Here is a 27,981-nt window from a genome sequence, read left to right on the forward strand (position 1 = left end):
TACCTGGAATTAACTATGACAAAAGAGGTTTTTTCTTTATTCAGAACAAAAGTTAATGTATTATTGATATCTGGGAATATGTACACTAGCCTTATACCTCTGTTCTTCATTCCAAAGGAATCTGGGATCCCAAAACCCTGGTGGCGCATTTCTGGTATTTGTACTGTTTCAATGAGAAAAAATTTATGCTATGTTCTACTGAACAACAGTGGTTACTAAGAACATGTTAAATAGTATTATTAGATTTCAAAGAAGGTATGGGCTTTTGTGGGGCTGACCAGTTGCTACAGGGAAACAAATTCTATTTTCTAAACAATCCTATTTAAAAAAAACCTTTGAAACACGAAGTTTACTTATAAGTTGGCGGCAGGTGGCATTTACCTTTAAAAATATGTAAAAACTATGAAATGGCTATAGTGATAAAGATTTATTAATAAACTGAAATGGTATCTGCAATTAGATCATAAAATTCAAAGTTCAGGATCATTACTGACACAGCAGGCACATACCTCAATGTGTTAATTCTCTCAGAATAAAATTCAATGTATGGCTAGTAAAAATTAGGAAAAGAGAATTATACAGAAGTATGTAATTACTAGTAGTTTAGTAATTCTCTATAGCTTGCACTTATTTCCTCAGACCAGTAAAATACAGACAGATATTTCTATTCCAACAACCCGAGTACAAAACATAACCTTTGACAGTCTTAAACATAATCCAAGTGTTTAGTCTTAAATCTTAAGTCTTGGACGAGATCAAACAGACCTGAATTCCCTAACACCATCACTTGGAGCCCTGTGAACATGGACTAAAAGTTACTTAATCCATTTTTGCCTCAGTCACCTCATCTACAAACTGGGGATGACAATAATAACTTTGTTGAGTAATAAAGTTTAGAGGTAATGTACGCAAAAGCATTAACATTTTGCTTGTATTATAGTACATAAAAATTATCGGTATCATAAGTATTAAGGTTTTAATTACTATAATACCTATATTTTTGACGTGAGAGTTAATCTATAGTTTGCTAATCTTATTAAATAAATAGAAACAGGATTATTAGCATTTCCAACAATTATTCTTTCTACTAGCTCTGGAGAGATTCAGCTGACTGATTTAAATGAGAAGTGGGACTGGGTAGTTTAGGTAATCTTTAGACAATTTTTGCTCAGAAATTACACATAGCCCTGTGGCAGACTCACAGAGGTCCCTACACATCTAACAACGTGAAGGATTAAGATTTGAAGGATGTGTAGGGACACTTAGGTCTAACCAATAAGAAAGGAGTTTTATAAATTCTCTTTGAGGTACTAGTAACACCAGAGCTGAACGAAATCCACAATTATAACTTTTCTTAGTCCCTTCAATTTGCATATTTTTGTCGGTATGAAATTACTTTAAATCATGTTGCCCAACTTATATTTCCCTATTGTCATATCATCCCTCCCCGTGACATGAACTTCTGGAAAAATTAAAATGAGAGAATTTTACTCTTCAATTGACTATTATCCATAAAATATATGCTGAGTGTTTGAAAACGATGGGTTTTATTTTGCTTTTAAAAGGCAAGAAGGTAGTATTTCAGCTTTACCTTTAATAAAGGATGAATTTTTTCTACTGGGAGCGATAAAGGGTTTCTTCGCTTCCTCTTTTCAATAGCCGATTGGGCATCAGCTATTGCCCACTTATCAATTGGATGAGGGAAACTTTTTTGAACACGTTCCTTGGAAAATAGGAAAATAACAACTAAGCAACAAATATATTAAATAGTGCTCTTCACTTATAATTTACTTTAAAAATCAAAGAATACCAAAAGCAGGCTTTTCACATGTGCTATAATTTATACTACAACCATACTTAAGAGAAAACTCTACTGTCAATGGATTAGTTTCTTAATTAGACAATTAAGAGATTAAACATTCTTTGTATTATCTAGGGGAGAAAATCACATTCAGGATTTCAACTTAACTGTGATAAAGCTAATGACAAGAATGATTAGAATAAACATATAAAATCTCAACAAGACCTAAGCTCAAGAAGCAAGTATCTAAATCTAATTTTCATTCATTTGACCTTTTAATAATACCAATTACAACCTCAAGTAGCATTTTGCACTTGAAACCTCTAAGAAATTTTTTCTTTATTCATCATGCAAAAGTACTTGACTTCAAAACTATTTACAGATCATGGAAAACAAGGGTTTACACTGGTAACAGCAATTTTTATACACCGTAGTTCATCATTAGAGTTTGAACCCTCTATAAGTCATTAATTTTTACAAAATACTTCTCTTTAATTTCTAGCACTTACTTGGTTAGCATTTCCATTGAAAGTGAAGAAACTCATGTTAATGTAAAAGCTGAATTTTCCTACTTTAATAAACTAATGTAGTTCACTTCAAGCAAAAGTGACTCTTTCAGGATACCACAGTGAAAACCAGTAGAGGTCGCTATTAACATAATTTAAACCCATGTAGATAACTAGTTTGTAAAAACTATTAGATAAAATTAAATGTCACTCCTGATTATAAACCTAAATAAAAAGTTTTGTCAGTTGCTATTAAAATGAAAAATAAAAAAAGAGACTGTCACATGACACTTTGGAGGGAAAACATGTTGATTTTAGGACATCTTAAGAACAAATTTATAAAGTGAGAATAGTTTAGCCCATTCAAGTTAAGTAAATTTTCTCTTCATCTAGGTTTGAGGCTAAATCAGCTGCCAAAGTTAAGAAGTGATCGTTTCAATTCTAATTAATGGAACTGGAGGTATGTTGAAAGAAATTATTGTAGTTATAAATGGAGTTTACAAATTTATTGAAATGCCTAGTTAAAAAGCTATCTGCCAGGACACTATACAGATAATACAAAGGTCCAAAATATTGGGGGAGTTTGGAAGGTAAAAAAGGAGAAAAGAAAAGAAGGAGAAGGTGGAAAGCAACATCCAAGGCTAAAATTCTTTTCCTTTCTCCCAGTCAATACTAGATTTGCTAATCCAAAAATGACAATTAAAGAGATTTAGGACTAACTTAACTATGGCTTGGAATTAAAAATTTCAGTGATGGGTTTAACCTGTGGTTAACCATGGTACAAATCTTATAATGGTATGGCCCTGTGCTGCTATTTTCTTTCCCCTCACCTCTTTCCCTCCCTCCCTCCCTCCCTCTCTTCCTTCCTTCTAACCTCAACTCACAGTAAGAAATAATAAATTCTTAACACATCTCATTGCATCCTTACACATCATACACATACTAAACAAAGTTCATAAAACAAAACCTGCCCTTATTACACGCTGATATTACACCGATATTTTCTATGCATTAACAAAAAGTTTGGGGCGCCTGGGTGGCTCAGTCGGTTGAGCGTCCGGCTTCGGCTCAGGTCATGATCTCATGGTTTGTGAGTTCGAGCCCCGCGTCGGGCTCTGTGCTGACAGCTCAGAGCCTGGAGCCTGTTTCAGATTCTGTGTCTCCTTCTCTCTCTGCTCCTCCCCTGCTCGTGCTCTGTCTCTCTCTCTCTCAAAAATAAATAAACATTTAAAAAAATTTAAAAAAAAAAAGTTAGTTGGGCAATGCATAATGTGATTTTATGACTTACTGATGGGTCCTGACCTAGAGTCTAAAAAGCACTGGTGTATGGTAGTGAAAGTATAAGAGAAAAGACGTTGAACTCAATACGACAATTCTTAAACATATTTCACATAGGTCTTTGGAAAAAAAGTCACTGGTAGAATTACATAGGCAAAATGGAGGCAGGGGTTGAGGTGGAAGAAAAAGAAAATAGAATAGCAATCCCTTCCCAGAGAAAGAACAAGTATAATTATGGAAAGACAAGACTTAATAAATTAAATAAAGAAAAAAAATAAATTTAACAAAGAATATACTTTACCAGGGACACAGAACAGAAAAAAATACTATTAGTTTTTTCTTCTTTTTATAAAGCTTAAATACAGAAAATGAGGGAGAATGAACCGGATTGGAGCAATTTTTATACACTATCTTCTAACATGAAAAATTATTGTGAAAAGACAGAAACAAACAATACATATCCCTCCTCTACATTCCCAGAGCACTCATATAAATGCTTCTTTATTCATCGGGAACACTGCCTGACAGATAGCAATACTCAAATACTGGTGGCATGGATTGTTGAATTTTGGCTACGTCAGTAAAACGAAATCCCTTTCATTTGGACTCTGATAGTTCACAATCTTTAGTACAATTTCTCAAAACTTTTCAATTAACATAAGCAAGATTAAATAACATAATATTCAATTAACATAGTATAGATACATATATAGTCCATCAGTTTTCAAGCACTTTCAAAGTATCTATATTCCTAAAACTATAGGGCAACTAAAACCCACTTTTAGTTTTTCATTAAAATAAATCCCCTTGGGGCCAAGTATTAAGGAAGAATTGCTACTCTACTTTGAATTATGTTTATACTTTAATCAAAACGTATTCTTTAGAAAGACAGAAATTTTATATATTGCATTAATTCAGACTGATCTATTTTTTTAAATGTTTATTTATTCTTGAGAGAGAGAGAGAGAGAGAGAGAGAGAGAGAGACAGAGAGACAGACAGACAGACACAGAGCATGAGCAGGGGAGGGGCAGAGAGAGGGAGACACAGAATCCGAAGCAGATTCCAGGCTCTAAGCTATCTGCACAAAGCCAAACGCAGGTCTTTTTTTTTAAGTACGGTTTTTAATATGGGCCTCAAATTTTTAAAAAAACTTTGATGAATTATCTCTTACCTCAAAATTTATTTGAAGGGCTTATAAAATTCATGACCCTTATGACTTTAAAAAAAAAAAAAGGCTCTGTAAATGTATTAAGGAAATAAAACAAATGTATTAAAGAAATATAAAATTCTTATGAACAAAGAAAGTGAAAAATTGTTTTCTGATAAAAGAATCTAACACACCATTATATTCATTTAAAATCTCTATATATCTATATTTTTGTCTAAATACGCTTCCAGGAATGGTACAGGAAGAAGGGTATTTGACCATGATTAGATTCCAGGTTTCCACCTTTTTAAAAATCTGTTCTAGGGGCACCTGGGTGGCTCAGTCCACTAAGTGTTTGCTCAGGTCTTGAACTCAGGGTTGGGAATTCAAGCCCTGCATTTTATTTAAAAAAAAAAGAAAAAAATTAAATCTGTTCTACCATTCTGAGGGGTGTGTAATCTATAAAATAAGCAAAGTAATAACTACTCCATAGGGTTGTTGTAAAGACATAACTATGTATATAACTGTACTCTGAAATTACAAAGCCCATTACCCAACTGATGGCTATTTCTATTTCACTCATACATTCTTCCCAACCTTTCCCAATTCCAAAGCCAGCTCATTGGTATATCACATGGCTACATCCACTTTAAGGGCTCAGAGTTACCGCTTAAAAATAACATGACAGGGCACTGGATAATTATATATCTTCAATATCTCAGAAGTTTTCTATTAAGAAGCTAAGAAATATCCTTTATTAATATTTAGAGTCTTGAGGGCCTACATTTTGATCAAACCTGTGCAAGTCAAAAACTGACGCAGTAATTTTCAAGAATTCATGGAGATCTCCTTCAATATTGGAAAAATTATATATTAGTTTCTGTATTAATAAAAATAAGGAAATTAAATAAACACAGTATAGTATGAGATATCAAGAAAGAACTGAATTTGAGTTTGCAATGTTATCAAACTAGCAAATTCCTAGAACGCCCTCTAACATCAGAATGATAATAAGCAAGATGAGTTCCATAACCCTACTCTAACACACTAGGCACAAGGCTGAATGCTGTATTTTTTTTTTTTTTTTTTAAACGTTAATTTATTTTTGAGACAGAGAGAGACAGAGCATGAACGGGGGAGGGTCAGAGAGAGGGAGACACAGAATCCGAAACAGGCTCCAGGCCCCGAGCTGTCAGCACAGGGCCCGACGCGGGGCTTGAACTCACCAACCGCGAGATCATGACCTGAGCCGAAGTCGGACGCTTAACCGACTGAGCCACCCAGGCGCCCCTGAATGCTGTATTTTATAAACACTGTGGGAGAACCTAACTAAGATCCAAAAGAGCAACTGGAATTGTTCATGAGAAGAGTCAGGCAACGAGTTCTATTCAAGATCTACTCTGAAGACCAATGTAATTAAGTGCCTAAAGGAAATCATGAATAAAAGATAGTTGACCTTATAATTCAATGGAAAAATGGGATAAAAATGTATGAAACCTTCTTTAAATTACTTAAGAAATCAAAGTGAATTACTATTCCATTGTATACAATCTTTTCTACATCTACAACCTCTGTAGTTCAATGTTTTCAAATATCTCTTTGCCTCAGCTGAAATCTGGAACTCCCCTGAAGACTTCGAGAGCAAAAACCGCCCTTGTCCCAAAACCTGCATGAAGGTAAATTTAGCATCTTTTCCATTCCCCAAGCTGTTTCTGGATCATGTAAAATCTTGTCATGATCCTGTGTGACCTTACTGTCTACCTTAAGGACACATGAAATACCCTGGCCTCTTAATTCTTTGAATACCTCATCTTGGAGACTTTCTACCCCAGCCACCATCACATGGCCACATCCCGCTTTGTAACTGTGTTACTGAGGAAATCTTAAATTCCAACAACTTTGTCTCTGATCCCAATCTATTCTTTTAATTCTCTCACTCAGGTATTCTAGTGTTATCAGTTCTTAACCTTATTGGGAAATCCAATACCCTAATTCCCTCCATGTTTTTCCAATCTACTTGTCCTCTCCTGGCAGGATACTTGAGTTGTAATGTACATGCAAAAAGCTTAGACTTTCTGGGCTACAGTCTTGACTTCGCTACTTATTAGCTGTGACCTTGGGCAAGGGCAATTTATCTAACCTCTCTGTGCTTCAGTTTCCACACTTATTCATTCAACATGTTATTTCCTGAGTGTGTTCTCAGTGCCAGACATTGTTCTAGATGCCAGGAATTTGGCAGTAAACAAGAAAAATAACCTTGGAGCTTACATTCTAGTAAGAGAAGAAAACAGCACCATCTTCATGGGGTTATTAAAAAACTTTAAATAAAATATAAAGCACGGAACTGTTTAGAACAGTACACAATTATTACAGCAAGCACTTAAATATCAGCCATTATTATATGTCACTTTTTCTCCTATCCAGTTTAGGTTCTCTGATGCTCTTTTCAGAAGTTTCTCATTAGATATGCCTATATTATCAATCCCTCATCCCCTGGGGGACAGGGTAGGGCCTGGGGTAGATAGATATACCTCCTACCCAGCCACCGTTTGAGATAAAATCTTTGTTACATTCTATGTGTGTTGTGTCTTGAAAGGTTGTAAAGCCCTGTTATTACCAATTTCCACCACTTCCTTGTCCTACTATTCTACTGTATGTCTATGGTGAAATTCCATTCAACCCAACTGTCTTTCTTGTGCCCACATTTGAGTACTGCAAAAGAAATGCCAGAGAAACTCAAAGATTTGTACTAGTATACATTCAAGGTCATTAAAGTCAAATGTTCTTTATCGTTGTTAGACAACTTTTATATTTCCAGCTCTATCTCCCATTTTCTACAGTTAGAACTTCAAACCTTCTTTCTTTTCTTCTCAGACTTTTGACTTCTTCAGATGCCTTTTCTGGGAAGCTAATCCCTAGGTCCCAAGGCCTGTGTTATTAGTTTGTCCCTTTTATGGTCTCCCTCAAAACTTTTTTTTTTTTTTTTTTTTTTTTTTTAATATATGAAATTTACTGTCAAATTGGTTTCCATACAACACCCAGTGCTCATCCCAAAAGGTGCCCTCCTCAATACCCATCACCCACCCTGCCCTCCCTCCCACCCTGCCCTCCCTCCCACCCCCCATCAACCCTCAGTTTGTTCTCAGTTTTTAACAGTCTCTAATGCTTTGGCTCTCTCCCACTCTAACCTCTTTTTTTTTTTTTTTTTTCCTTCCCCTCCCCCATGGGTTTCTGTTATGTTTCTCAGGATCCACATAAGAGTGAAACCATATGGTATCTGTCTTTCTCTGTATGGCTTATTTCACTTAGCATCACACTCTCCAGTTCCATCCATGTTGCTACAAAAGGCCATATTTCATTTTTTCTCATTGCCACGTAGTATTCCATTGTGTATATAAACCACAATTTCTTTATCCATTCATCAGTTGATGGACATTTAGGCTCTTTCCATAATTTGGCTATTGTTGAGAGTGCCGCTATAAACATTGGGGTACAGGTGCCCCTATGCATCAGTACTCCTGTATCCCTTGGATAAATTCCTAGCAGTGCTATTGCTGGGTCATAGGGTAGGTCTATTTTTAATTTTCTGAGGAACCTCCACACTGCTTTCCAGAGCGGTTGCACCAAGGTCTCCCTCAAAACTTTTATGCACAGTGGATCACATCCTGTTATTGCCATTATTCCTGTATCTCCACCAAACTTTAAGCCCTAAAAAAGACAGGGGCCAGGTCACTGCTGTAGTAGACTGCAGAACTTCCTAGGTTTTTACATGTTTCTTTCCCTTCCAATTGGTGGGAAGGAGTTCACTTACTATCTAAAATACATGTAACAACTGAAGACCAACAGATGGATAACTAAATGTTTTTATTTATTTTTGAGACAGAGAGAGACACAGCATGAGCAGGGAAGGGGCAGTGAGAGAGGGAGACACAGAATCCAAAGCAGGCTCCAGGCTCTGAGCTGTCAGCACAGAGCCTGACACAGGGCTCGAACTCACAGACTGTGAGATGATGACCTGAGCTGAAGTCAGACGCTTAACCGACTGAGCCACCCAGGCGCCCCAAAATGTTTTTAAATGACAGTGGGCTTTAAAAACAAAAGAAACATTTGAACATATTCCACTCTTAAAACTGTGTGTGTGTGTGTGTGTGTGTGTGTGTGTGTGTGTGTGTGTAAAATTCTAGTATCAAGGAGTAGTGTTTAGGGGTGCCTGGGTGGCTCAGTTGGTTAAGCATCCGACTCTTGGTTTCAGCTCAGGTCATGATCTCACAGGTTCATGAGTTCGAGCCCCGCATCGGGCTCTGCGCTGGCAATGAGGAGCCTGCTTGGGATTCTCTCCCTCTTGCCCTTTCTCTTTGTCCCTCCCCTTCTCACGCTGTCTCTGTCTCTCTCAAAATAAATAAACTTAAAACAAAATAAAGGCAGTGTTTTGAGGCCAACAAAAGTTCATTTCAGAACACTTTCACTGACACTGCAACAAGTACACAGTGTGTGTGTGTGTGTGTGTGCGTGTGTGTGCGTGTGCGTGTGTGTATAAAGCAAATACAAGGCAAAATTTATCATACCTCTACATCTGAAGCACTTCGGGGCTGAGCTTGGCATAGCATATTTAATAACTGCAAAATTAATTCTTCAACATACTGAAGAGCATCATCACTAGACTCAAGAGTAGGATGAACTTGCCCCTGGACCTATAAACAAAAAGCAAAGTAATTAAAATGTAGGTTTATACTCAAGCACATGGTCTGAATTGCAAGTACAGATTTAAATGTGATGACCCAGAAGTTCGTTCTCAATCTCTCCCCAGCCACAATACCATACATGCTTATTAACATGCTCCTGGAGGTTCAGATACCTAACTGCAGATTTCAATATTTTTTTCTTTAAACCACAGTTACCCTGAGACATGGGAATGCAGAGAAGGAGGGAGAGGCTATGGTTTTCATCCAGAACCAGAACATTTACTCAACATACTGCTTGGGCAAAATTGACCTCCCATGGGTCTCTGGTCCTTGTTTTAACTCTACCTTTCCTCCTAAATGATAAAATCCAAGAAGGATTTCTCTTATTCACCAGTGTAACACTAGCACCTAGCACTGTGCAGGGCACAGAATACAAACTTGATAAATGTTTGTTGAACACAAAATCACACTATACCAAAGGACACAAAATGGGCACTTTTGACAATCTGTGACTGTCTCTGCTTTATGAAGATAACTTGGTAGTCACTCATTCATAAATGTCTAATCATCTTTACCTTCATTTTCCTCAACCATTTGGTTGGAGGCCCATCAGGCCACTGGCTTCTGTAAAATTTACATTTTAATTACCAGCATGCTAGCCTTTACGTGCATCCTTTGTCACTCACTATGGGTCACAACTATTCCTTTTAACAAATGGCAGAAAAATCAGTTCCAGGAAACAAACAATATAGGTTTTAAAATATAGTCAACTCTCCAAAGGGCAGAGCCCTCTTGGGAGAAAAGCGCACAATACTCGCTGGCCAAGAGCATGTAGTATGATCTGTCCTATTACACCTCATTATCGAACAGGGTATGACAGCCTTAGTGTAGGGGTACATTTTTATACACAGTGTACTATATTATCAATTTCTGGAATGTGTGTTAAAAATACACAGATATGTATATATCTGTACACATGAATTTAAAATACTTTTTAAGGAAAAATATTTTAGAAGCAATCACAATTCAGGACTGTGGGGGGAATGCTACATCAAGTATGAGGTTTAAAGCAATTTTTTATTATTTTATAGGTGAAGAAACTAAGCCGCAAAAGGCTTAAATCCCTTGCCCGATCATTTCCGGTCATATTCAGTATAGCAATTATCAATCTGATTGTGATTAATCTGTTTATAAATCTCTTCACCCTGTTAGATGACTGAATGGTTGTGCAGTTAAAATAACGGATAACGTTTGGACTTAGAACCCCAGAATTTGTGTTTCTCAGCTCTGGGCTTACTATTTGCCATGCCATCACACTCTAATGTGTATAGCTAATGGACCTTGTAAACTTACTTCCCTTCAGCACATAACAACATTAAACCACCTTTTTGTTTTTAAGATGGAATTTGATAAAAAGTTTTATTTATTTATTTGAGTACAGGTGACACATAATGTTACAACAGTTTTAGGTCAACAACAGTGACTCGACTTCTCTCTACCTTATGCTATGCTCACCACAATTGTAGTTACTGTCATCATGCAATACTAACACAATACCATGGACTATTCTGTTAATAATCCCGTGATTATTCATTCCACAACCAGAAGTCTGTATCTCCCATTCCCCTTCACCCATTTAGCCCATCCCCAGAGCCCCCTTCCCTCTGGTAGCCATCAGTTTGTTCAGGTCTGATTCTGCTTACAAAATTTTATTTTTATTGATTGAATTGCATGCACCCATTTGGCTTAAATTGTCTTGTCAGATACCCGTTAGCTTCATAACCAACTTATCTTCATTTATCAGTGAATCCTAACACCACATAGTGGGCTTTTCTTGAGGGACTCTCAGTCCAGTCTTTTCATTTTTTTTTAAAGTTTATTTATTTTGAGAGAGAGCATGGGGCGTGGGTGGCATGGGGAAGGGGCAGAGAGAGAGGAGAAAGAGACAGAATCCCAAGCAGGCTCTGTGCTGTCAGTGTAGAGCCCGACATGGGGCTTGATCTCACAACTGTGAGATCATGACCTGAGCTGAAATCAAGGGTTAGATGTTTAACCGACCAGGCCACCCAGGTGCCCCAAGTCTTTTCATTTTTTAATTCTCTTTTCTGACCAGTGACACAACCTGTCCTACTTCTCTTATTTCTTTGCTCCTTTTCCATTTTCTTGTGGAGTTCCTTAGCTTCCTCCACCTCTTAACTGTGGATTCTAGCCTTTTCTGTCTGCTCTTTTCTTCTGTTCTTTCCCAAGTAATCTTTACCTCCACATTTTAAACTACAACCAATGCAGACAACTTCAAATCTACCCCTAGTTCTGACTTCTCTCCTGAGTTTTAATTTTTTTTTTAAATATTTTATTTTATACTTTAGAGAGAGAGAGAGGGAGAGAGTGCACACGAGAGCAAGCACAAGCAAGGGAGGCACAGAGAGACGGAGACAGAATCTGAAGCAGGCTCCCAGAGCTGTCAGCACAGAATGAGCAGTGAGATCATGACCTCAGCCAAAGTCGGATGCTTAACCCACTGAGCCACCCAGGCGCCCCTGCCTCCTGAGTTTTAGACACACACTTCAAATCACTTGTTAGATATCTCCATCTATCCTACCAAAATCTCTAATATAACTTAGTGAGAAAAAGGAACTTACTATAAAAGTTTAATAAGAAAAACTATATCTCAGGGTGCCTGGCTGGCTCAGTTGGTAGAGCATGCAATCTCTGGGTTGTAGGTTCAAGCCCAGGTTGAGTGTAGACATTACTTAAAAGTAAATAAAATCTTTTTTTAAAAAGCACTTGAAAAAATAAAGAAAAATTATATGTCACACATAGAACTCAGTTTAACAAATGGAAATATATTTTAGAAAAAGACAATATAGAAGCCCCTGTTTTCACTAAGATGTAGTACTGGAAAATGTAACTATAATTGGGGTTACATTTCTGTCCAAGGCTCCAGCATCATATAAACTATAGCTATAGATTTATAAAACCACAGAATTTTAGAAATAAAAGGGACTTGAGAAGTCATTTAACTCAGCGCCTCTATTTAGCAAATGAGACAAAGGAGATGCCCATGATCCTGCAGTTAACTAGCAACGCTGTAAATACCGAACCTGGGCCTCCTGGTGTCTGGGCCATATAGTTCTTTCCACTAAACCCTTGACTGTCGAATCTGGAGTCTGAGGAGTGTGCTAGTGGCTCCATCAGCACAGAGAGAATGCCCACAAACCGTATCTATTCACATAACGGGCTTCCAGAGAACACATGGCTTGATGTATGCTGTCACACTTCAATAAACATTGTCATGTAATCAATGCAAATGCAGCACTATAAATCTCTATCATCTGAAAAGGTAAAATCATTTTACTCATTCAAAATTACAAATAAAGTAAAATTTATAAATTACAAATTCACTAAAAATCCAACATATAGCTAAAATGCTGGAGATAATAAATATTAAAATGAAAATACTGGGGCGCCTGGCTGGCTCAGGCAGTACAGCGTGTGACTCTTGATCTCAGCGTCGTGCGTTCAGGCCCCGCAGTGGGCATGGAGCTTACTTAAAAAATAAAAAAATGAAAAAAATGAAAAAGAACATATTTAATCAGCAATCATTTTAATTAATTTTTTAAAATATCAAAGACTTTTGAGGTATAGGTACACAGAAACACATTTTAGAAAGTGTTCAGGAACGTGTAAATTAATCAGATTATTTTTTTAAAATGTTCTTTGTTTTTCAAAGAAACCCATGGAAACGTAATTCTTCATTAATATAGGTCCCTCTCCAGCTGCTCTTCAACTTACACTTTAAGCTGAAGCAGCAATTCAAACCATTTGTAGTTTGCTAAAACATGGCATGCAGTTTCACTCACACTGTTCTCCATGCCTGTCATTCACGCTCTCGTCTACCTGTTTGACTTTCAAAACCCAGATCTCATCTCATTTAGGAAGACTTCCTTGTTTCTTGCCTCTCTCCAAGGCAGAATTAATGTCATTCATTTAAATGACTTACTGACCCCATTATAAATATCAGACTTTGTTGGTATTGGATACACAGAGCTAAGCCAAAAACAGTTCCTGCTCATATGGGCCTTATACTCTGCTAATGCTTGTACTAGATACCACATTTTTGTTACCAGTTTGTCATAATGAATTAAAATTACACGTTCCCTTGTCTGCTTGATGTCGATGATCCTACTGGGCAGGGCCTTCTTCATCTGTCTATAGAATCATATTCTCTTAGCATTTCACTCTCAATCCCCGACATTCAGAGTATACTCACTCAAAGCCTTGGTGTTGCAGGGGTGAGAGGGATAAAATATTTCATTCTTGGAATTAAGGTTGAAAAGGGATAGTGGTAAGGCTAGATGATTTCAGGAGCATAAACCCTTAAAGCAGAAACCGTTCAACATACAAAGACAAAACTAAAATAGATGTTTATTTTGTAGAATCAAATGAACTGTATATAACCACAGTGGTAAAATGCTATGCTTTAGACAAACAAACTTGACACTGCTTACAATTCAGGCACATATAATCCAAATGCTGGCCAAGTTTGACACCTAGCATGATGCATAAAATTTTAGAAATTTAAATTCAAACAGTTTTATTTATTGATGGTTATTAATATCCAAATAAAACCTATTAGGTAAATAAATCACACAAAGAATTAGGCCTAAACAGAAATAATGCATAATGCCAACTATTCTTCTAAGTTTCTGAATATTAACCTTCATCATATATTAAACCTGTCAAATTAGGATCAAAAGGTTCCTTCGTACAAGAGACTAATAAATTATTTTACTTCCTTAAAAACAAAAAGAATACTTCAAAATCTCTGGCTGAAAAGCAAGGACAATGGTAAATACTTCAAGACAAGCAGAACACCAATTTCTGAAATACAGACTTTGCTCTTTATTCTTTTAAGGAAGATGCTATTAGGAGATTTCTTTAATGAGCAGACAGAAGTAGTATTACATTTCCTATACAGACAGAATAAAAAACACTTCTTTTCTATGGGATAGTATTACAGCTAAAGTGTTCTATTCCGTTTAAGTGGTACTGAAAGGTATTTAATAGATCAAATGATCCAAATTATTCAAGACCATACAGAATAGGTTACACTGCCAATCTTACGACAGCCTTCAGAAGTCATCTACAGCTGATATTCATTAAGGGTGTGTGTGTGTGTGTGTGTGTGTGTGTGTGTGTGTGTGTGTAGTTATAATAAGTACTTAGGATTGGGTTTATAAATTAGATGTGGGTTTTCCCTTATACACAGTTTTCAAAAATATTATATTTTATACTTCTATTTACTGATATCAAAAACCTCACATACTTAGAAAATTACTTTAGGTAACTTAAGTAAAGCAAATGCAAGAACTTCACTGAAGAATTAATTAATCATAGTCGTGAATAAGAATGTCACATGATCATGACAAGAATTCTTTTAGGGTATAATCATCATATTCAACTAAAGATGCCACATTGAATTTTAAACCTTCTTTAAGGACTGCCTGTATCTCTCTTGATGGTTCATTTGGTCTCTAGTGGTTTCCAACAGATTCAGAAGCAACTGTTGGCTCTTATTGCCAGATTTTGTGGAATCTGAAAAAAACAAGGATCAGGTCTGTATCAAATCCTAGGTTGTTTGAGACTTGAGTTCTCTAAGTGTACTCAGCAGCCCCATGGGTAAACTGCCAGAAAACACTATGTTGAATTCTGATGAATTTTTAATAGGCTTTTCTAGCTAATGGCTCTCTGAAGAATTAGAAAGGCTTCTAGAGTGTATTTTGTCATATCTTGAGCCCAGATCTGCTACTTTTATTTATAAATATAACAGGAGAATATAAAATAAATCTTGTATTCTCAAAACCTTTATCATAGCAAATAATAAAGATTTGCATTGTTAAACTTCTTTGCAATGTTACAATGATTATTTAGCCAACATCTGATGTTTCAGGTCCTCATTTTCCCTCATTCATAGATTTAAAAATCAAAGCAAAACCTTTAAAAAAATTAAAGGAGATAAAAATAAATCAGAGAACTTAAATCTTCTCTAGAAATAAAATTGACTAAAAATATTTTCTCATTTCTTGGAGTCTGTTAATTAGCCTTTAGGTCCATATATGTAACAATCTTTTTAATTTCGTGAGCTTTTTTTTTTTTTTTTAAGTTTATTTATTTTAAGAGAGGGAGAAGGCAGAAGCAGAGAGACAGAATCCCAAGCAGGCCCCACGCTGTCAGCTGTCGGCACAGAGCCCAGCACAAGGCTCGATCCCTCGAACGGTGAGATATGACCTCAGTCGAAATCAAGAGTCACATGCTTAACCGATGAGCTACCCAGGCGCCCCTTTCCTAAGCTCTTATTTGCTGGGGACACAAAGAGGACACAAAGAGTTCAGTTCACACAGTCAATATACACAACTGACTTAACATAGTGTGATGAGGCTAAAATGGAGTTATATTTAAGGCACAGTGACAACCCCCAGCCTCAAAAAAAGAGTGACCCTTGCTGAATGGTGTGTGAGGATTATCAGAAGTAAGTATCAAGTAAAACACACTTGAACCGGTGCACAGAGAACAAAGGTGTTAAGGGCAGCACATATGTTACTAAAAAAGCTAGCATATAAAAAATTACAGAGGCCAAGACAAAATGTGAGGACTGCTAAGCCTGGAAAGGGCAGGCTTGTGTGGAATGCTAAGAAGTGGGGAAGTAACCAGGGAAGTAGAAAATAATTGAAAGGTTTTAAGCAAGACATTGACATAATTAGATCCCTTTGCTTAAGAATCTTTCTGGTATCAGTATTAAGAATGAGTTAAAGGAAGATGAGGTTGAAGGAAGCAAAACTAATTGGACGGATGCTGCAAGGTCTGGAAAAAGAAACCATGGATGCCTGAACAGAGGGAGAAACCGTGGGAGGTGGGAAAGTGAGGAGGTGTGTTTGGATAACTATTTTGGAGGAGAATGGGGGCAACAATCAGAACCACTAAATTAACCAGGATAGGAAATATTAGAATAGGATAATATTTTGCAGAAAAGAGAAGAAATTCAGTTTAACACCTCAATTTAAGGTTTTTGTATTACATGTAGTGAAACAAAACTGAAACTGTTTTTTTTTTTAAGTGGTTTTGAAATTTTTATTGTATTTTATTTTTTTGGTTGTGGAAAATTATTTACCCAAACAGTGTTTCAAATACTCAAGTAGCAAAACAACCTAACTACTGGGTATTTACCATAGAGATATATTTACTTATTAACTTACTAGCTGTCATAACTACAGGAAGTAAAGAGGACTTATTTAAAGAATATTTACAAATAACTTAGTCCCAATTTCCAAGATTCTTCCCCTTTACTAATGTTAGATGAAAATGGTTACAATAAATTGACTGAAATAAGTAAAAATTATTTAAGACTACTTATCACATATTTTGTCGTGTGAGCAAAAATAAACAAAATATCTGAGAACCTGTGAACACTGTAGAAGAAGCTTTAGACCACTACTATGGCCAAAAATATGCATATACAAAAATAATAAAGATAACTTAAATTGTAATGTAATTAAATTTTAAAAATGAAAGCAATGAAAAAAATGATACAGCTAACATACAGCAAAAACTTTAAATTATAGTAAATATTGTTACTAAAAAATTCTATCTCATATTATATGAAGAAATTTCCAACTATAGTAGGAGATATGCACAGAATTTTTAAAACACATACACATTTAACTCTTAATTCAATCTAAATTGTAAATGAAAATATAAGCCTGGGATGTCTTATTGTACCAGAAAGCAAGGAAGCTCTCAGATGAATGGGCCATAACAAACAAAACAGGAATCTCATGAAAAGGCAAAGGGCTACCTCAAAAACCAAATCAGCTGCAACTAACTGAAACACACTGAATCTGTGCTTGCTTCAAGCAGCATATATACCAAAAATCGAAATGATACAAAGAAGATTAGCATGGCCCCCGCACGAGGATGACATGCAAATTCGTGAAATACATTGAATCTACAAAAACCAATGAGGTCAAAATGAGGTTTCAAAAAATACCAAATTGGAAATAAGTGGGGCACCAAGTCTTTATCCTGAAAGAATTAATACACATCCTTCTTTTCCTGTCTGAACTATACTATACTCTGGGATAAACCAAACAACTGGCATTGATGAATTGTTCCTTATAGAAGGATTCCAGGTAACAAATGTAAAAGGAACAGAGTTAGAAAACCACCCATTTGCGACTTGAACAACATAAATTCAGACACTAATTACCAACAGATGAAAGAAACCACTACATAAAGAGATGATCTTTTTAAGTAGGGCTCAGGCTGTTACCTCCTGAATCCCCTGATCAATCTTAGTTAACGTCCCTAAAATTGGGGCCAGACTTGATGCAGTGTGAAGCCACAGCACCACCTGTGAAGTATTCTTGCCAAAAAAGCTAAAAATAAATCTAATCAAGCTTCTAAAGCTGACTTCCATTTATAGCAACTATGACAGATATAAGAAAAGTTAGATATTACCCCAAGGAAATAAACAGAGAACTCCAAAATGTTGAACATCTTGCAGGACAACTGATTCAGTTCCTGCAATAAGTCAACTGGAAGAGGAGGATCTGTATATTAAAGAAATTTAAGAGACATAACAACTACATTTAATATGAAGACCTTGATTCCAATAAACCAACTGCAAAACTGACACTTTTCAGACACATGAACAAATTTGAATTTTGACTGGTATTATTAGATGGCACCAACAAACTGCTGTTAATTTTGATAACTGTGATAGTGGCATTGAAGTTATGTAAGGGAAAAATGACCTCTGGTGAACTCAACTTGCTTTCAAATACTTCGGAGAAAAATAAAAAGGCAGATGAAGTAAATGTGACAAAATCCAGATACCTCTTAACTCTAGGTAATGAGCACATGAATATTCATTCTGTCTACTTTGTGTACATTTAAATTTTTTCATTTAAATATGGCTGAGTTCGAGCCCTGCACTGGGCTGCCTCTCTGCTGTCAGTGTGGAGCCTGCTTGGGTTCCTTGGTCTCCCTCTCTCTGCTCCTCCCCCACTTGCATGCATGTTCCCTCTCTCCCTCTCTCTCTCTCCCTCTCTCTCAAAAGTAAACATTTAAAAAAAAAAAGACTCTTTAAAAACACCGGAATGGGACATAAAAATATTGCACATCGCCTACAGAGACTATCAACAATGCAAATCCACCCCACTCCAACTATTCCTTTTGCCATGGTCTGGGGACGGGCCCCAAGGTCTGCGTTTTTAACAATACCTCAGGAGTGTCTCAGGAGATCCTTTTTTTTTTTTTTTTAAATATTTATTTATTTTTGAGAGAGACAAGAGACAGAATGCTAGTGGGTTAGGAGCAGACAGAGAGGGAGACACAGAATCCGAAGTAGGCTCCAGGCTCTGAGCTGTCAGCACAGAGCCCGACATGGGGCTCGAACTCATGAGCTGTGAGATCATGACCTGAGCTGGAGTTGGACGCTCAACCAACTGAGCCACCCAGGCGCCCCTGTCTCAGGCGATTCTTGCAAGTGGTCCTGAAATCACACTTCGAGAAATATTAACATAGAAGAACGAACTCCTGGGGGCACCTGGGTGGTTCAGTGCATTAAGGGTATGACTCCTGATTTTAGCTTAGGCCATGATCTCACGGTTCATGAGTTTGAGCCTGACACGTGGGGCCTGTTTGGATTCTCTGTCTCTCTCTCTCTCTCTCTCTCTCTCTCTCTCTCTGCCCTCCCCCACTCACGCTCTCGCTCTCCCTCTCATGTCCTAAATATATCTGGACCAGTTAAGGGGGGATTGATGATAGAAGATCTACAACCTGAGCTGACTTTTGAAAACTGAATGAAAATCGTCTGAGTGAATCAAAGAGAAGGGCAATCTAGAAGGAATACTACAGGTAAACACAAAGAGATATGAGAGTATGTATTGCAGGTTAGGAAATGTCAAGCAGTTTTGTATGATTAGAATATTAGGAAGCATGGGGAGGTGGTAAGAACTGAGGTGGGCAAGAGATAGAAAATAAAAGATTTCTGTAGGCCATGCTAAAAAAAATTAAACTACACTTAATATATTTGGTGTTAAGGGAAATTTTATTCTACATTCTAAACAATTCAGTTATGGGACTTTGGAAACAAACCATAGTGCCTTGAGGACTATTTTTGTCTTAAAAAGGGTCTTGGTAAAAAGACCTTTTTGTAAAAAGACAAGATATCACTATCACAAGGTTACCTTCAACTAGGTTCCCTACCCTGTCCACTACCTAAAATGAGGCTTAAAAATAGGCACTAAAGTCAAATGTTCTTAAGTAGAATGACAAAAATAAAACAATATGCCCACGTTACCATTATGTACCTAAAGTATGTGCCTATGTACATACTATGAAATACATGTATTTCCTAGTTCAGTCCACTGAGAGGACCTAAAGGTACATATACCTTAGTAACAATGAGCACATCCAGTGCCCTGGTCCTGGTTTCCAACACCATTCTCCAAAAGAGAAAGCAGGGTTCCTTGGCAACATGCCTGATTCTAGGTCAGAGAAGGGAATAAACAAATTGAGCCTAAAGCATGCTGTAGTGCTAGAAAGTAAAGAAGTGTTGGGGCGCCTGGGTGTCTCAGTCGGTTGAGTGTCCGACTTCAGCTCAGGTCACGATCTCATGGTTTGTGAGTTGTAGCCCTGCGTCGGGCTCTGTGCTGACAGCTCAGAGCCTGGAGCCTGCTTCTGAGTCTGCGTCTCCCTCTCTCTCTGTCCCTCCCCCACTCATACTCTGTCTCTCTCTGTCTCAGAAATAAACATTAAAAAAAAAAAATTTAAAAAAAAAGAAGTGCTCAAAAAACAAAAGGGTAGGGTATGTAAAAAAAAAAATCATAGGGGGGAGTGGGAGGAGCAGAAAAGAATGAAAGGGAAAGTAATACAGAAGCCAACATTAAAGAGCTCCCAATGGTTAAAGCTAGAACAATTTGAGCAAGAAAATAAGTAATATAGTACTGGATTATAACCCAAACCCAAAGTACAAAATAAACAAACATCTATGCGGCCATACTGATACAGATAGATATATGAAACATAAATATGTATTTATGTTCTAAATAGAGATTGTGTCTTTCCATATATATATATATATATATATATATATATATATATATATATAGAACACACACACACATATATGAAACACACACACACACACACACACACACACACACCTATAAAATTACGCCCTCCCCTACATTTTCCATATTCTTCTGAAGCAAGTTAGGGGAGGGGTACTTAATACTGTTCTCTACAGTTATAGTCCATTTCCATAGAATATGTAAAAGAAGGGGGAGAGGGAGAAACTTTATAATGGATACAGTTAACAAACACTACCCTGGCCAAGTGATCAAGGTTACGTCAAAAATGAGAAGTCATATTTATAACACATGCCTTTGATATCGTTTGGGGAAAAATAGCACTTGACCTCTGTAGTTTTCCTACCAAAAACCTATGACCTCAGTCTAACCATGAGAAAAACAATGGACAAATCCAAATTGAGGTGTATACTGCAAAAAACCTGACCAGTACTTCTCAAAGTCATCAAGAACAAGGAAAGTCTGAGAAACTGTCTTAGACCAGAGGAGGCTAGGGAGACAAGATGACTAAATGTAATGTGGTATCCTGGGTGGGATCCTAAAGTTGTAAAAAGGACACTGGGGCATACGGGCAAAATGTGAATAAGATATGAAATTCAGTAAATAATAACGTACAAATAATGTTGATTTCTTAGTTGTGACATACGTACTACAGTGACATATGGCATTAATAAGGGGAAATTAGGTAAGGGGTATACAGGAATTTTCTGTATTATGTTCGCAACTTTTCTGTAAATATAAAATTATTCTAAAGTAAAAGGTTTACTTTTAAATGTGGGTTGTGGCTGAAGCAGTATTACAAGGAAACTTAAAGCCTTAAATGTTTATATTAGAAGTAAAGAAAGAATGAAAATGAATGGGCTAAGCATCCAAATTAAGAAAATGGGGGTGGGGAGAGAAAGATATATTAAAACAGTACTTCCCAAAGGAAAGAAATAAAAAGTAATAATAAATAATAAATAAAAAACAGAGAGCTCTCTGGCCCCCTCACACCATGTGAGGATGCAGACAAAAAATAGCTATCTATGCACCAGGTTACAGGTCCTTACCAGTAACCAAATCTGCCAGTGCCTTGATTTTTGGAGTCCCCAACCCCCAGAACTGTGAGAAATACTTTCTGTTGTTTATAAGCCACACAGTCGATGGTATTCTGTTATGGAAACTGAATGGACTAAGATAGAAAACCATATAAAAAAAAAAATCAAAGATGGATCAAGTACATAATTGTGATGAACAAAACATTTAGAAACCTTTAAAAAAAGCATAGAAGAGGGGCGCCTGGGTGGCTTAGTTGGTTGAGCGTCCAACTCTTGAATTTGGCTCAGGTCATGATTTCAGGGTCATGGGGAGAGCCCCGAGTTGGGCTCTGTTCTAAGTGTGGAGCCTGCTTAAGATTTTATCTCCTTCTGCCCCTCTCTGCTGCTTATGCTCTCTCCTGCCACCAGCCCCAAAAAGTATAGAAGAATATCTTTATAACTTGAGGTAGGAATGAACTTCTTTGAAAAGACACAAAAAGTACAAAACAAAGAAAAATCATAATTCAATTTCTTAAATTAAGAACTACTACTTTGCGGTGCCTGGGTGGCTCAGTTAGTCAAGGACACAACTGCTGACTTTGGCTTCGGTCATGATTTCACAGTTTGTGAGATCAAGCCCTGTGTTGGGCTCGGCTCTGACAGTGTGGAGCCTGCTTGGGATTCTCTCTCTTTTCTCTCTGTCCCTCCCCTGTGTTCTCACTCTCTCTCTCTCTCTCTCTCTCTCTCTCTCTCTCTCACACACACACACACACACACACACACACACACACAGTCTCTCTCTCTCTCAAAAATAAATGTTAAAAAAAATGTACTGCTTCATCAAACACAAAAAGTACAAAGCTAAGTGACACACTGGGCAAAAATAAATGAAGCACATATAATCTACAAAGGATAAATATCCAGGATAAATAAAGAACTATTAAGTATTAATGAAAACACCTCATTTTTTTAAATGGGGGAAAGACATGTACAAGCATTTCATAGAAGAGGAAACACAATTGCCCCATAAATAATACAGAGGTGCTCAGCCTCAACCTTATAAGTATTCAAGTCAAAACAAGTTAAAACTATGAATTATAATTTCAGGTCTTACTATTCTGACAAAAATTTAAGAGTCTGAGAATATCAAGTGTTAGTGAAGAGATGAAGAAATGGGAATTTTCATTTACTACTGGTGGAAATATAAAGCAACATGACCTTTTTGGAATAAAGTTTGAGAATAGCTAGTAAAGCCAAATATATATGTGTGTGTGTGTGTGTGTGTGTGTGTGTGTGTGTGTGTGTGTGTGTACGCGTGAGCACACTTTATGATCTAGCAATTCCACTTCTAAGTATATAGAACTCTTTTAATTTTTTAAAAATGTTCACTTATTTTTGAGAGAGAGAGAGGCAGAGAGACAGGGAAACTGAGAATTTCAAGCAGGCTCTGTGTCATCAGCTCAGACCCCGACACAGGGCTCAAACCCATGAACTGCAAGATCATGACCTGAGCCAAAATCAAGAATCAGAGGTCCAGCCAACTGAGCCACTCAGACACCCCTGAATCTTTTATTAAAAACATTCATTAAACTCTCTCCATAAAGAATACTCTGCTAGGTTATATTAAAAAGGGTATAGAAAATGATACCTAGTTAAGAGTTAATAGTAAAGCGGAAGAAAGGAAACACAAACACATACAATCATAAAATCTAAGTGTTGGAAAGAAAGAGCCAGAAGTGACTCTGTATCCTAAATTCCCCACCTAAAGAGAATGTCTTACAAAATAGCTTGAAAATACAATGCATCACATCAAAAAGTTGAAAAAACTGACAAATTAAAGTACTAAGAATAAACAAGTCTTGGACTAATTAAGTACAGGTGCCTGGTTTCTTTGCCTTGTTACACACTATTAGCTTCTTATCATATTTTCAACCCAAGTCAGGGTATAAAGATGCTGAACAGGGATATTTTCTCAAATCTGAGTTTGAAATTTTCACCCAGAACCATCCTATTTCTAATTTTAATGTTTAATCCAGGGAGAAAAGTTAACCCGCCTTAATTTAACTAATATCATGAACTGTTCAATTTATTCCATTTTGTTATTTATATCTAATATGTAAATCAAACTTGAAATAAGGACTTAAGCCCTCAGCTATTACGTAGCCAGGAACAGGATAGTTAGGTATTTTACAAAACTTGTCCAAAATCTCAGTTCATATGGGAAAATAGAAATATGATTCAAGCTGCAGGAAGAGGAGAAATAAAATAAACACTACTATATAAACATCAGAGTTAAGACTATAGACCACATTAGCCTGATAGAATGTTTTAGTTCTTGTAATGCCCTTCCCCTTGCATTTCTTTCATCTGTGCAACAAATATTTTGAGCAGCCCATATACTCGGCGGTGTGGTAGGCATTTGGGAATAGCATAACAAAGTTCTAGTCCTCACAGAACTTACATTCCTTGCTTTAGGTTGTGTTAGTTTGTCTTGTGTTACTTTGTCTTTTCCCTCATTTTCTTTTACATTTTTGGCAAAGAAATATGAGATCTATGTTATGAAAGAAGAAAGAATAAAGAAAGTATTTTTTTTTAAGTTTGTTTATCTTGAGAGAGACAGAGACACCACAAGCAGGGGAGGGGCAGACAGAGAGAGGGAGAGAGGGAGAATCCCAAGCAGGCTCTGCACTGCCAGGGCAGAGCCCGACATGGAGCTCAAACCCCCGAAGCCGCTAGATCATGACCTGAGCCAAAACCAAGAGCCAGACGCTGAGCCACCCAGGCACCCCAAAAAAGAATATTTAAGAAAAGGTATCTTAATGCAATAATCAAATTTTACTCTAAATTTACCAAAGAATGTCTGGAAATCAAGCTAGGTCTTAAAGCTCAAGAACGAGGTTAAGGCCAAAGACAAGGATCTGGAATTCACCCACTCACAGGAAATAGTACAAAGTAGAGGTGGATAAAATCTCCCAGCCCAAGGTAGACCATAGGCAGTGAAAGACAGGATGAAATCTTGGTAGCACCTACATCCAAGCAGCAAGCAGATGGACATGAGGCAAAACAAAAACCACTGTCTATCAGCTTTAAACACAGCAAAACTCAAACAGAATATATTTTGAAAAGGCCAACCAATGAACAATTATTATCACATAAGTGGTGACCTCTTAGAGAATATGAATCGAGTAGCAGGAGCAGAATCCAAATGGCAACTCAAATGGAACTCAACCAAATGAAACTCAATTGGAAGGCCATAGAGGAGTACATGGGAGGAGAAAGAGGGGCAGGGGGACCCCAAATTCAGACTGCTCTTCGGGGAATGTTAGCAAAGAAAGAAAGAAGAGACACAACTGTAGAAGTCTTGAAAAGGGATGCAGAACATGGAGGGTAAAGGAAATACTAGCCCAATTGTGAGTAAAAAATTTATTACTCGTTATTTCACGCCCTTTATAGGAACACATTTTACCTCTGTTGATAAAGGCTTAAGAGAAATTACTGACACATGTGTGTGGTTCACTTCACATTCAACACCCATGAGGCAGACTAGCATACTGCCTGACACATCCACTCATTCAGGAAATATTTCTTGAGAGCCCGCTATGTTTGATATAATACCAGGCACTGGGAATACAATGAAAAGACAGCTCTGCCTGTATTCATGCGGTTTACAAATTAGCAAAAGAGAAAAATATGAAACAATTATTAAAACTGTATGAAGAAAACAGTTTTATGGACAGGAATAATCTAATTTAGATTAAAAAAAATTTTTTTACGTTTATTTATTTATTTTTTTGGGAGACAGAGCACAAGTGGGGAGGGCAGAGACAGCAGGAGACAGAATCTGAAGTAGGCTCCAGGCTCTGAGCTGTCAGCACAGAGCCTGATGTGGGGCTCAAACTCACAAACTGTGAGATCATGACCTGAGCCGAAGTCGGATGCTTAACCAACTGAGCCATCCAGGCACCCCAAATTTAGATTTGGAGATCAGGGGCATCCTCTCTGATCAAGTAATATATATATATATATATATATATATATATATATATATATATATATATATATAAAATGTTTATTTTTGAGAGACAGAGAGACAGTGTGAGCATGGGAGGGGCAGAGAGAGAGGGAGACACAGAATTCGAAGCGGGCTCCAGGCTCTGAGATATCAGCACAGAGCCCAATGTGGGGCTCGAACTCACAAACTGTGAGATCATGACCTGAGCTGAAGTCAGACACTTAACTGACTGAGCCACCAAGGCGCCCCCTGATCAAGTAATATTTAAGCGGAGATCTAAAGGATGAGTGTGGGCTTCCCAGAACACACTTACCTCCATGCCTTCTCATGCTTGTCCTCTGCCTTGACTGTCCTTCTCCCCTTAACCTTGCCGACTGAAACCCTAATGATCCTTTTGTGACCCTGTTATCATATCAATTCACTTGATCTCCCAATCAGAATTAACTGAGGCCTTCTCCAAGTTATTATACCTTTTTTTGGTTAATAGTTCAACACTGATGTATACTATAGTTGTTTCCCTCAATGAACTGAAAGCTCTTGGAGAGGACGGACTGTGTCTTTTTCATGAATTGCCTACAACGCATACTTACTGACACACCATATATATCTAATGGATGTCCCATGACTTGCTTTTATTTCTAATAAAGGTTTAGTGGTTAATGAGTATGTTTTCCTTCTTTCTGTTCCTAACCAAATTGGATATTACACATGTAATAAAATGACTAGGGATAAATATGACTGGGAACACAGACTGGGAACTATACTGAAATCAGACATTTTGTTTGAGGATAATGGTTTAGAATCCATTTGGGAAGAAAGTAGAAATAAACAGTAGATTGAGAAAAGCGATGGAAAAGTGTGCAAAAGCTGAAAGGGTATTGAACTGCCAGCTAGGACAAGTGGGACCACTATGCCTGCCTGTCCCCTCCCCAGTTTCCAGTTTTCCTACCCACCTCCAGCAGTTGCAACAAAAGGAACAGGTCCCTGGTCATGATAGAGTTAAGAGGTCCCAGAATTACCTTCCCACTTCAAATAATTTATAAAACCAAATATATGAACCAAATATTTTCAGACATTTGGGAAACAGGCAGCTCAAAACAACAGTGCCGAAAGAGAAGAAAAACAAATGAGGTGAGCCCTATAATTGCTCAGCTTCTGCCTGGAGGCAGCGTTCAGGTCACTGAGCAGGAAGAGTGTGGAACAAAAACTCAAAAGAAGCCTAGCAATCTCAAGATAAGGAGAAAGAAATAGGAATCATGCACGTCAAGGTGGCTAGAATATGTGCAGTAGGGTGCTAGGATGGAGGGGACTGCCCAAGATGGAGGAAGCTCCAGAGATTGCAGAGTACCCTTAATTCTATGGCTGAATACTGATATGCATATGTGAGAAAAAGTGCCCCTAGGCCACGAAAGAACCACCAGAAGACAGTTGACAAAACAACTCCTGGAGCTCACACAGAACTGGGATTTGTTCATGCTCCCATCAGCCAGACTGGAAAGATTTCTTAATAGTACACAGGGTATCAGGCAAAGTGCTCAGGAAAATACGGTCTCAGTAGTAAAACTAAAGTCTGCTTTGGAACTGCTCTAACAAAGCTTAAAGCAAGTCTCAGAAAGACTAAACTTATCCCAGATAACTTAATTACTTGTCAGAACAAAATACACTATTCATAGAAACATAACAAAATCCAGTACTCAACAATGTAAAATTCACAATTCCCGACAACCAATAAAAAATTACCAGCGTGTAAAGAAGCAGGAAAAAATAACCCAAAAGCAAAAGAGAAGTTAACCAATTGAAACAAACCTAGAAAATGGCAAAGATGATGGAATTAGCAGACAAAGAAATTAAAATAGCTGGTATAAGGCCACAAACCAAGTCTCCACAAATCAAAAATAATCAGTCACACCATGCATCTTTTTTGACCACGACACTCTGAAACTAGAAATCAACCACAAAAAAAATCTGGAAAAAGCAAAAATACATGGAGATAAAATAACATGCTACTATACAATGAATAGGTCAACCAAAAAGTCATAGAAGAAATCAAATGAAAATGGGAACAAATGAAAATGAAAACACAACGCTCCAAAATCACCAGTATGCAGCAAAACTGGATCTGAGAAGGAAGTTTACAGTAGTCTAGGCCTACCTCAAGAAGAAAAATCTCAAATAAACAAATTAGCCTTACACCTAAAGGAACTGGAAAAAGAAGAACAAATCCCCAAGACAGTAAAAGGAAGGAACATGAAAGTAATGAAAAGGGTGAGAGAAGAAATAAATGACATAGAAACTAAAAAAACAATAAACAGATCAATGAAACCAGAAGATGGTTCTTTGAAAAGATCAAAAACATTGATAAACCTCTAGCCAGACTCAAAAAAAAA

General features: G+C 37.1%; 1 protein-coding gene and 1 non-coding gene across 4 annotated transcripts in view; one reads left to right on the forward strand and one right to left on the reverse strand.

Annotated features, from left to right (window-relative positions):
- The window catches only part of SOS1 (SOS Ras/Rac guanine nucleotide exchange factor 1), a 151,091-nt gene that overhangs the window by 70,366 nt on the left and 52,744 nt on the right, over positions 1-27,981 (reverse strand). For all 3 annotated transcript variants that reach the window (XM_060653109.3, XM_060653104.3, XM_060653093.3), the window contains exons 2-3: positions 9,300-9,425; positions 1,592-1,723 (exon numbers count right to left, since the gene is read on the reverse strand). In XM_060653109.3, the coding sequence (XP_060509092.1) occupies positions 1,592-1,723; positions 9,300-9,425 (258 nt within the window). The remainder of the gene's footprint in view (positions 1-1,591; positions 1,724-9,299; positions 9,426-27,981) is intronic.
- LOC132672581 (U6 spliceosomal RNA) lies at positions 17,318-17,422 on the forward strand. Its single transcript, XR_009607581.2, has one exon. It is a non-coding gene; the product is annotated as a U6 spliceosomal RNA (small nuclear RNA).

The sequence above is a fragment of the Panthera onca genome, chromosome A3, assembly GCF_046562875.1.
Source record: "Panthera onca isolate mPanOnc1 chromosome A3, mPanOnc1 haplotype 2, whole genome shotgun sequence".
In the NCBI taxonomy this organism is placed as follows: domain Eukaryota; kingdom Metazoa; phylum Chordata; class Mammalia; order Carnivora; family Felidae; genus Panthera; species Panthera onca.